This window comes from Nematolebias whitei, chromosome 18 (genome assembly GCF_014905685.2).
Source record: "Nematolebias whitei isolate Nwh7 chromosome 18, NemWhi1, whole genome shotgun sequence".
In the NCBI taxonomy this organism is placed as follows: domain Eukaryota; kingdom Metazoa; phylum Chordata; class Actinopteri; order Cyprinodontiformes; family Rivulidae; genus Nematolebias; species Nematolebias whitei.
Genome location: NC_056515.1, coordinates 21,883,492 through 21,895,830, shown reverse-complemented (window position 1 = coordinate 21,895,830; position 12,339 = coordinate 21,883,492). Strand labels below are relative to the sequence as shown.

The 12,339-nt window shown below is 39.4% G+C and overlaps 1 protein-coding gene across 1 annotated transcript in view; it reads right to left on the bottom strand.

Moving 5' to 3' along the window:
- The window catches only part of si:dkey-34e4.1 (carboxyl-terminal PDZ ligand of neuronal nitric oxide synthase protein), a 62,259-nt gene that overhangs the window by 39,860 nt on the left and 10,060 nt on the right, over positions 1-12,339 (bottom strand). Inside the window, exon 2 of the mRNA XM_037691976.1 lies at positions 12,115-12,186. Coding sequence (XP_037547904.1) covers positions 12,115-12,186 — 72 coding nt within the window. The remainder of the gene's footprint in view (positions 1-12,114; positions 12,187-12,339) is intronic.

Sequence of the window (12,339 nt, the reverse complement as noted above, 5' to 3'; positions counted from 1 at the left end):
ATCCGCTGCGTGCATCCGCTGCGTGCATCCGCTGCGTGCATCCGCTGAGTGCAGTGGCTGAATGAACGTCCATTTGGGCTAATGGATCACTGGTAATAGTACATCTGAAGCTTAATTGAACGTTTTACTTGTTTCAAGGCCGGTCAGCACGCAGTCATTTGACCGTGTGTGGCTGGTGATTGTATGGCAAGCCATGTTGCCATATAATTGTATCGTCAGCCATGCACGTCTGCTGACACAATCAAAAGCCCAACACAGACATGGCCTGCACATTAAGCGCATTATTATAGCCGGGCGGGGCTCTGAGTTAGAAATGACAGCTCTAACAGTTTGTAGTGTAAAGCGCTTTGAGTATCCTGATAAGATAGAAGGGAGTTATATGAGTACAGTCCATTTATCTGCTTGCCCTTTCTGGGTCACGGGGAGCTGGTGCTTGTTTCCAGCAGTCACTGTGCAAGAGGCAGGATACACCCTGGACAAGTGGACAAGTCCATCATAGGGACACAGAGACAAATGAGACAAACAACCATTCACTCTCTCACTCACCTAGGGACAATTTAGAGTTACCAATCAGCCTAACATGCATGTTTTTGGTATGTGGGAGGAAACCAGTGTACCTGCAGAAAACCCACCCATGAACAGAGATGTAAACTGGACCCAGAAAGGCTCCAGGCTGGGAAGCGATCCTGTGACCTTCTTGCTGTGAGGCAACAGCTCTAACTACTGTGCCACCCTAACAAAATTCAGCTGGTGTTTATTTGAGATAAGAGCGTTGCTTGTGCTGTGCGTCACATTACAGCATAAAAAATGTGTATTGGTACATTATAATGTATTTGTTCATTTCTAGTACTCAGTGTGCAGCAAGTATTTTAGTTCAAACAGTACTATGTAGCAAGTTGGTGAAGATTTCACCAGCAGCATGTCATAAACGATTTAACATCAACCCAAACTTGAAGCTTTTACAGCTCACCTGCTTTCTGCATGTTTACACGAAACACAACCCTGAGAGGGGAGAAAAATAGCACAGGGAGGCTGCCGCTGTAACGAAAGAGGCATGAGGGGCACAAATTAAAAAGAAGAATGTAGCAGAGAGTGGGGCCATTGAACAGCAAAAATAGGAGAATGACACCTTTAGTTTTTTTATTTTATTTAACTTGCTGGAGGAGGATGAGACAAGTGTGATGAGTACGCACATGAGACTGAATCACATAGAAGTAGGACAGTCTATGCTGCCAACTCAAAGGCATGCAGCACTTTCCTGAATCATTATCCAATAAACTAAACCATAATACAATGAGCTTTGCTTATCTGCTTGCTCATGCTGAGAGAAAGTCCTCGCAGGCAAGAGATGCATTACTGCTACACCTAATGCCTAAAGTAATGTAAGGAGAACACTTGTATGGTGAAATGTAGAATTTTATTTGTTTTATTCAAGTTCACTTAGAAGATTATTCAGCAATGATGGAACTGAAGAAGGGAACAGTATTCTCATCATGTTAAAGATCAATGTTTTACTAGACAACTTTGACTTCCAGGATAACGGTGGAAGCTATTTCACCATTAACATAATGTTTTAAACTAAACACTGTAATTTAGACAAAGGGTAAATAGAAAAGTTTTGTTAAATTATTACACTGGCGCTGAGGAGTAGAACAAAGCAGAGCCGATATACGCCTCTTCTATTTATTTATGACAAAACACGCGAGTTGTCTTCCCTGTAAGTTGACTTTAGCGTTGTTTGTCATTAAAAACTGCTCAAGCAGACTTTGTACCAGGCAGTAAAAACACTAACACAGAGGTTGCAGGACTGTTCAGATGGCTAGAAGCTCACAGGATTATTGCATTGTAAGGTTTTTATAGCCAAATTATATTTGACACCCCACAAATATGGAAAGACTTAAAACATGCATCCATTATCTTTATCCGCTTCTTCTTTTTCGGGCCGTGGGGAGTCAGTGCATGGTGCCAATGTCTAGCCATCACTGTGCGAGAAGCGGGGGACACCCTGGACAGGTCTCCAGTCCATCATAGGGACACATAGAGACAAACAAGACAAACAACTACTCACTCTCTCACTCACACCTAAGCACATTTTAGAGCTACCAATCAGCCTAACATGCATGTTTTTGGTCTGTGGGAGGAAACCAGTGTACCTGCAGAAAACCCATTTATGCACGGAGAGAACATGCAAACTCCACCTAGAAAGGCTACGATTTGATCCAGCGACCTTCTCACAAAGAGGCAACAGTTCTACCAACTGAGCCACCGTGCTGCTGACTTCAAACATGAAACTCTAAAAATATCACAATCACACAACTTCCAGCAAAGTGTACAACATTTGTGGACAACATATGGCCTGAGGGCCAAAAGTGGCCCTTGGACAATGTCCATCCAGCCTCAAAAAATGATTAACTGAAAAGAAAACAGCCTTTAAACAAGTTGAAACCTGCATTTTAAATGGGGGTGCACAAATACATGGGCCCGATTTCCTTTATGTTGGGAGATCAGCCGATACTTACACGAGAAACCGATTTTAACCATTTTTTGTAGTTTTTTTTTTAACAATTGTCTAAATTTCATTTGTATTTCAGAGCACTACCTCATGGCCAGTTAAAAAGTTTGTATTGTTTCTAAGATATTGTTCAAGAGTATGTTTTTCAATAAAATAATATTGGAAAATTGAAGGTGCATTGTGACCTTATAACACCTGACAGTGTCGCTTAAAAAACAAAATCGGAATGGGCAGGTCAGACTTCTTAGAAATCAGTGATCGGCTAGAAAACTGCAATCGGTGCACCCCTAATTTTAACAATGAAACTTAAGTTTAAATTAAACATCTTGGACAAATATATTGAAAACCTTCGGATTAAGATAGGCTTTTATTTTTGTAAGTTGTGTTTCTAGAATTACTGATCCTTAAAAGACTACAAAAGGCGAATATATCACATTTTCTTTTTTCGTATTTAGACTAATACGTTGTCACAAGAGCCAATTTACAGAAAGTATGTCTAATTTTACTAAAGAGTATTGTGGAAACATATTTAATCAAGCATGCTAGCTATGCTACAACAAAAAAAAGTCTGAGAAAAGTCTTCCTGAGAACCGATATTCTTTCCATTTCTCTATGTGGCTCTTCAATTGCTTTAAATATCCTGATTTTGGCCCTCTGGAAAAAAAAATGTTGTCCATCACTGGTGTCAAGTGTTGTCAAGGAAACAAACTGACTTAGAGGGTTTGCAGCAGGATTGAGTCCATGTCTTTAGAAAAGTATTTTCCTTTGGAGGGGGATTGTTTTGGATCAAAGCAAAGCAGGGACACTGAAGCAGAAGACTTGAGTACTTTTTAAAATATACAGCCTTAAGGTAGATCATGAAAACAGAAGATGGAGTGTTTATATACATAAGAAACATGAATGGTAGTAAAGAAAGTCTGAAGGAACTGGACTGCAAGTTCAAATTTATCTTCATTTCAGGGTCATGTTAGCAGTGAATTTTATTTTGACAGATTTCAAGCTTTAACAGGACTAAATTAGGTTTTTTTTAGGGCTAAGAAAGTTGAGTAAACAAAAATGTACAATGACATGACAGTCAGTGGCACTTGGGGCAAAAGTTAACCTACATTAGAATGCAGATTCCAGCTGCAAAACTGGTTCCAGGCAACTTTTCCAAACTTGTACATTCAGGACACCTGGCAATCACTTAAACTGTTAGCAAAGCTCAGGCTGGATGATCTCAACATTAGAGGGAAGTTACGACAAATACAAACAACACTGTTTAACTAAAACTAATAAATGATGGTGCACACTGAATATTGTTGGATTCATGCCTATTTTCTGTGTTTTGGACATCTATTTTGAGGATTTTGATCTATTTTGAATGACCATCTTTTATTGCCCCATTGCACTGGCATGCAACTCATTGTGCAAAGTAATTGTGAGGTCAAGCAACTGAAGTTGCTGTTCATACCAGTGAGTTTTATTAAGCACCATTAAATCAATTTAATATCCAATATTTAAGAAGATGTTGGCAATTTTTCCTGCAGTGACACGGATTCAGTAGATTTTGGACAACACAGGCGGTACTAAAAACCTTTAGGAGAAGCAGCGATGAGTTCAGTGTTGTCTTTTGATCCCATGATGTAAGATTTATTAGTATAAAGCTCACATCATGAAAAGCTGTAAATCTACACACGTATGTGTGTTAGTATGTTTCGTGGGTTAAGGTTGAAATCATTCAGATTTGTATTTTCAGAATTAACTCTTATCCAAAAAACATTTAAAAAAAAGTTGAGGCTTTTATGTATTTAATGATTGATTAATAAAGTGTTTTTTATTATTATTACATCAGCTACCAACTTTTTGGCACAGCAACCCTATTTTTTCATCTGTTAGCAAAACCAGCAGATAGGTACATTTACAAGCTGTGAAACCACAAAACACAGACTAATGAAACTCAACTCTGAAATTATTTACATTATATTCAGGAAGATCTTAATACTTTTTCTTTTTTGTGTTTGGACAAACAAAGGCACTGCACCCTTCTCAAAGCTGAGCATGCATCTAATCCAGCAGACATATAGGTCGCACACTGCTGTGCATCTGCCTTTAAGCCACCATGAAAACATGAAAACAAAGCCCCCCATTATGGTTCATGCCCCTTTGAAATGCAGCATATCCCTCATTCACATATGTGCCTTCTAACCACTCCCTCGTTGGTGCGGATCCACACCCCCCGTCCCGAAGTATAACGACGCTCACATTTTTCCCCCCTGGTTTTCTGGGTCGAGTGTAGTTGTTATGCAAAACGTACATTTTGGGTTTTGATTAGTTCATATACACAAGGCTGTGAGGTTTAATTCTCCTCTGTGAACTGATCAAACATTATTTCTTGTGATTTAGAAGAAAAAAGTATTCTTTGTGCTTTTTAAGATAATACATAAACATCAGAAGGTCACCTAGGATACATATGGGAAAGTATTTAAATGCTGAATGTGAACATAATTAGAGCTGCATCACTCAGAACAGAGTATTCATAAAGAAAAAAGTAAAACGGTTGTTTTTATTGAGACCACTTCCCCTTGGGTTTGTGCTAGCTGTCAATCAGCTGTGTTTATAACTTGTTTATGCCCAAGAAAAAAAGTTTGAAAACCACTGTTCTTTATGGAGTTTACAGGTTTTCTCCAGTGCACAAGCTTTTATCAACAGTGCAAGCCATCCTATTTGGAACTGTAATGACTCGACAAAAACAAACCTATTGATAATTAGGATGAGCTCAGCACTGAAATAAAGATTCATTCATTCAAACTTTATTTATACATGTTAATACCATTGAGCCTCGGAGACCCATTTACAAGAGAAACCTGATTTCTTAACATTGAGTGATGACAACAGTGGATAACAACGACAGCAATAGACATTCATAAAAGAGGCATACAATTTTTATTTTTTTTTACAAATTAAAATAAAATGGCAAACAAAAGGACAGTCAAAAGGAAAAAGTAGCTTTAAAAAAAGGTAGATTGTAAGGTGGTGTAGAAAACTAAAAACAGGAACATGTTTGCATTGGTTCTTGCCAGGAACTTAACAGATGTTTAAAGCCACTTAGAGAGGTCACGGTCGAGAGCTTCAGATCTTTTAGCAAAATATTCCAGGAAATAGGAGCAGAGTAGGAGATGGTCCTTTTGCCTATTTTAGACTGCACTGAGGGGACACTGCAGGTAATAATGTCCTGAGAGCACACGCTGTAGCTGCACTTACACAGTGACATGTAGGAGGACATGTATGAAGGCAGTAGACCACAAAGTGATTTAAAGATGAAAATGTACCAGTGGGAGAGTCTGTGTGAAGTTGATGTCCAGTTAACCAGTGAATCCAGGGTGCAGTGATGGGTACGATAGTTACAGCCAGGTATGAATCGTAGCGTACCATGATAAACAGCATCCAACATCTGCAGGGTGCTTGTAGGAGCGTTCATGTAAATAATGTCACCGTTGTCAATGGAAGGAAGAAAAGTCACAGTTACACAGTGTTTCCTAGCATTCAGAGTTAAACAGAATCTATTTCTGAAAAAGAAACCCAATTTAACTTTCAGTTTCCTTACTAGGTTTTCCACATGGAGCTTAAAAGAGAGATGCGAGTCGACCAAGATACCCAAATATTTATAGGAATCATCAAACTCAATCGGGACACCATTTGAGAATAAAATCAGAGGAAGAACTGCTGGGATCGACTTCCTGTTTGGAAAAAAGCATCCCTTTGGTTTTATTTAGGACAAGTTTGAGATGGAACAAATCTGACTGGATGATGTCAAAGGCAGATTGCAAAAGCTGGAAAGCCTTAGCAACTGTTTTAGCTCAACAATAAACAACTGTGTCATCAGCATAGAAATGTAAGGATGCATCAAGGATGCTCTGACCTACATTACATATGTAGATTGTAAAGAGGGTGAGTTCTAAGACTGAGCCTTGTGGTACACCATTTTTGACTGTTAAATAACTGGAGATGAGGTATAGAAGAATCCCTGGACCCTCACAGAACCTGATGTTGCTTTTCTTTCAGCTGTTCCCTTCTGTAGGAGTCGTCACAGCAAGCAAAATGGCACAATTGATTCGGCAACAAAAAATTATGCCAAATTCCCTCACAACCAGGGATTGAATCTGGATTATGAGACTCACTACTGAGCTACTGCATCCCCTCACAGAACATAGAAGGGTGCTGGCTTTTTTTCCCCATGCAACATGGGTCTTCTCAGGAGATGTTCACAGACACAAAACAAAATCTTTCTCTCGCCTGCCTGTGGAAGACACTGCATGTTGATGGACATTTGAGGGAGACTAAAAATCCCATTAGAGCTGATCAAAATTCAAAGGGTTGCATGCATAGCCTGCCCCGAGCCTAAAATCTATTCCTGTCAGCACTGAGTAGATAGCCAGAGATGGTCTAAATTGAGACATTCTATTTTAGTAGGAGAGTGAGGGGATGGGATGAAAACAGTCTTAGAGAGAAGGAGAGAGTTAAAAATAAGAACGTAAGAAAGAGCTAGGAGATTGAATAAGGAGAAAAGCATTAAACTTGTTTTTATTTTGTAGTGAGATGGTGGTTTCCTGTAAATAGTTACGTTTGTTTCCCGAGGAAATTCCACCACAGCCACTCGTCCTTTTCAGAGGCAGTGAGCCGTGGAAGACGCTGAATCTTTCCATGTGGATGGAGCAACACCGGCCTTTGTTAGTAGGCCTCGTTTAATCGATCGCGGACGTTGTTAGAATGCATGAGGTCGCTTGAAAATGGAGCGCTGTGCCTCAAACGCACACTTGCACAACTTGCATACAAAGCTGTCTATGAGCGTGCACTTTCTATGCCACTGGGTAAACTGGCACTTTCTATGCCACTGGGTAAACTGAATGAAACTAATTCCCCAAAACCAGCTCAGTAGGACCAGTGGAACATAGCTGGGGAACCATTTAACAAAAAATAAATAAATACATTTTCCTGAAAAGATCCACGGGACATCTTTTCTCTTCATCTCTGTGGGAACGGCAGGTGGATGAGTTTGTTAAAGACTTTCCTGAACAAGCAGAAAGACTTTCCCTCCTCTCGTATCATGTGTGCAGTTGTTTTCTCACATTGGCTGGGGCTAAAGAGATTAACCAAGGGAGACGAAACCGCTACGGCTCTGCCAACCACCACACAGCATGTACCCGTTCCAGGACTTCCTCTCGGGTCTTTCTGCCTCTGCCTTTCATTCCTCTCTCTGAAATCTACAGTCTGTGTTCAACCCCTTAGCTGAAAGGGCTGCACTTTTACATTAAATGGCAGTGTTCTTTACTTAAAGGCAGAAAAGGAATGGTAGTCAGTCAATATTTGTCCATAATCACATTTGACTTGGCAAATATGCCTAAAAGAGCACGCCTGCTGTTCAAAGCTCATATGTTCACATTCACGTGTCAGAGCAGAGGAAAGCGCACAACCATTGAAAAAGAAACTGCCCTAAAAAAATCCTATGTCTGAAACTAGAACTGGAATGTGCAACTTCATAAAGAACAAATAATATCCCTAATAAGAAAACTAAGATTCATATCAGTGGTGCAAAACAACAGTTAATTATCATATTGTTGATAAATGATAAATATCGTGTTGAGTCTTTTAAACTAAGGTGGACAAATGGAAGATTAAAGAAGAGGTGCCAGGTTTAAAATATTTGCAGAATAAACAGTGTTTGAAAGTCATGTTTCATAAAATTTGTTTATGATCAGAAAACCAGACTCCTTGGAGGCCAAGCATAATGAAACAGGGTTTGGGGGAGGGACATTCAGTACAGTGTAGCTTGTTTGCCATGACCCCGGTTCACAAATTCTCTTTCTTCTCATTTGTCTCTTTCACTGCTAACAATGAAGACCCCACTGAGTGGTCTAACCATGCTGGACCTCAACTCAGATGGGTTTTCTTAATCTGAGACCCTTTCATTAGATGGGTGAGATCCATCAGCAGCAACTATGATGCTGTTAACAGCCATAGTGATCAAAAAATCAACAAAAAAACAGCCTACATGCATAAAATCAGCTTAAAGATGCCAGTAGGCCGTTATTTAGGTTCAATTTCTTTGCCTCTCAGCAAAGTGCTTCTCAACATGTCGACACACATGGATTTTCAATTACATCAAGGATAAAAGACATTCAAGGGCAATGATCATGTCTCCAATGACAATAATCTGGTCAGTTTTGTCTCTGTCACCCTTAATTAATGCATAATAAGCAGTTATTAATGATTTATAAAGTGCTTTCAGATGAATTAATAATGTATCTATAAACTTTTTATATTTATATCATTATAAGTGGAGCCTTATTGTAAAGTGGTACCCAAAGTTTTTCAAATTTCCATGGATTTTTTTTTAAAGATTTCCTAAATTAGACGTTTTAGAAATTTTCTTAAAAACTGCCTGAAACAAATGAAAAGGATGAAAAATCAGTCCTGTGAATAAATGGCACAACAAGTAAGGGCTACAAAACATTAAACTTTTCTCTGTTTGAGGTAAGTGGTTGAGGTTTATTTCTCCTACAGATGATTATTTAAGATGTTGCTTTTCAAGGCGTCGGGAAAGTCCCTCTGACTAGATTATTTTTCTCTTTCCACATTGGTTAATCAGTAAAAATGTGTTAAATTATTATCAAACCTAACCTGGTTACCATGGTAATGGACCACTATTATTCCTGCCACTCAGACAATCCAGGGGTCAAATTGTACAACAGAAAAGGAGCAAACTCTAATGTTTAAACTCTGATGAAAAAATAAGTGATGTCAGGCAGAGAAAAGCAAGAACGAGGAAGGCAAATGCAAAACAACAACACTAACAAACAGACTAATTATGAAGGCAAGGCTTACACAAGGGAAGGCTGTAAATCTAAAATCTGGAAAGTCCAACGACAACCCAGTGACAGGGATATGAAGAAGGGAGCATATGTGCAGAGTTCAGCAATAAGCTGATTGAATAGATGCAGAAGGAACCTGCCAGCAAACAACACAGTGACTGATTTAAAACTGACAAGGAGAAGCATTAAGAAATGCAGCATTATAACAGTAGGTAAATGCAAAAAGCACAGTAGGTGTAGAAGACAAGGTTGTGCTCTGCTACTTATGGTCCTATTTAAGTCACCATGATGGTGTCGTTTTAATTTAAAAGAGTGGTGGGATGCTGGGAGGTGAGCTCAGTTGCTGTGCTGCTGAGAGTCAGTTAGATGAGAGGATCCATACCAGTCATCTTTGGGCATTAAATATTCAGCTGCAGCCAGCACTCAGACTGGAGGCAGAGAGAGACAGGTGCACTGACACTCCTCAAGGACAACAAAATCCAAGCAACAGACTCCAGGAAGCTCCCTACAAACAATGACACATCCTGTTGTAGTACACAAATCTGTGCTTTTATTTCCCATATTCTCCCCCCATTGACATGTAACACAAAACCTCAGTCAACCTTAAAGGAATAGTTTTTAATGTTTGAAGTTGAGCTGTTATCTATAGCCAATATCTTACCTGCAGCAGAAAAGACAAAGAGAGTTATCAGTGTGGAATACCAGGCAGAAGTTGTTACAAGGGGACACGAGCAAACATCTAGTCAGTCAGGATGCCAGTGAAGCAGATTTCTGCCACCTTGAAATTGCTGCAGTCCCAAAAAACTTTATATGGTTAACACACTGTAATCACTTTTGCATCAGGTGGTTATTTTCACATAGTTGTTTGGTTATTCAGACTGAAACTAGACTCAGTTTGCCCTTCATTTAAGAACGCAAATTTACTTTTGAATGTAAAAAAAAGTAGATAAATCCAAACTGTTAATGTGGCTCATTTTGAAAAATGATGTATTTTCCCCCACAGGCATCTAGCATTATGGCTCTTATGCACGTGGACCAGCTTCCAGCACGGGTTTTGGAATCCAGAGATCAAAGTTTCCATTCAGGCCACGCTGGTGCTGCAGATTTGACATCAGCAGACTGCTGGCCCTTGACTGGTTTGCTAGCCTGGAGGGGTCACGTGACGTCACATATGTCATACTTCCAGCAACTGTTCCTTACCGCTGTTTCCTTTAGCTACTTGCTTCTGGCCACTTGTGTGATAAAGTTCCTATTTTTCTTTGAAGAAAAATGGCAACACAAAAGATAGCACCAGCGCCCTGGACAAACGACGAGGTAGAGTTATTGCTGAGCAAAACTATACTTTTAAGTATAATAGTTTAATCGAATAATAGAGGTGTTCAGTTTACTGTGGTCACATTGGATTTTAACGTGTCAACCCAGTTTTCCAGAAGTGACCTTTCAAGCACATGAATGAAGCAACACACCAAAGTGGAAGTTGGCACATTGCTTATTTTTGACCCAATCATTTGAGGAAAGAATACTTGTAAGCAAGATGAAAACCAGAAAGCATACTTCCTCAAATGATGAGGGTGGCTGGTTTACATACTTATGGTGGTGGCCATCTTGGACTTTGACTTGGCAACCAAATTTTATTAGGACCTTTTTTAAAGCCTAGATGCAGCCACGCACCAAAATAGAAGTTGGTATACCTCGTTTATTTTTCCAAGTTATCATGCTCACAACATGCACAGTTGGATGGAAGGATGGACCGATGGAGGGATGGTGTTTCCAATTCCATTTTTGCTCCATGACATGGGACAATAATAAAAGTAGTGAAGATGGGGCTGAAGTCATTTACAGATCATAGTAAGAGCCTATAAGTAAAAAGTCTTTTTACTGTCAGTGAAGATGATTTTAAACAAACAAGACAAAGGATAAACCAAATGTTTGTATTGACTGACTCTCGTAGTTTCCACCATCACATGAGGAAGTTACAATTTATATACATATATGTGTATATCAGTCAACCTGATGCATTACGTGTCTAAAACAGGCACTGCATTTGTACAGTGCACACATGTTTTCCAGCTGTGGAGCACCACAGTAGTCATGTTTCCACTTCATTCATTTGCAAGTTTGGGAATCAGGCTGCACAGTTTTAACTCGACCCGTGCACCAACATGCACAGATTTGGCCTCTGCAGCTCTGTAGAAGTTTGTTTGTGAAACAACTCAGTGCCTCTTAAAATGTATCTTTTAAATACACGTTTAAAGCAACACAGCAGTCACCTCCGACCTGAATAAACTCTATTTGCATCAAAAAATTACAAAAAAAGAATAAAAATTTCAGCTCACCTGTGCAACAAATTACCAGGCATATTGAAATTATTTATTCAACTATAATACATGCTTATAATAAACATAGGAATTCCCCTTCACTCATTTATCTCTGCCTTGCTTCGTTTCACCATGACTCGTCGTTCAGAAGCCAGTCGATGCATCGCTGCACCCTGAGAATAAATTTCATCTGACAGCAGCACACTCCTTTCATTCTGTGATTACTGTGGTATTGTAAAAGTAGTTTCTGTCTTCCATCACCGGGAAATCACCAGAGGACGCAGGATGAGTGTGCAAGACCCAACAACCTTTATATGTCTGTTCATTTCGGCAGCAGTAGTAACTAGTAATACAAAGCTTTGATCAAGTTTCAGGTTTCTATACCTATGTCTTGAGTTGAATTTCCACTCGTGGTGTTGTGTGTTGACCTTACCCTGATTCTCCTCATAGCTGCCACGATCTCCATCCGACTGTTGGGTCTGGGCACGTCAATACTCCCCACGTACTGTGGAAAAAACACAGATCGACACACATCAACTATTTTTCCAAAGGCTACAGGTGCTTCGAGCAGGGCCAAGACAAAAGTGGAGTTATCTTAAAGCAAAGCCTATAAAATACATGTATATATATATATATATATATATATATATATATATAT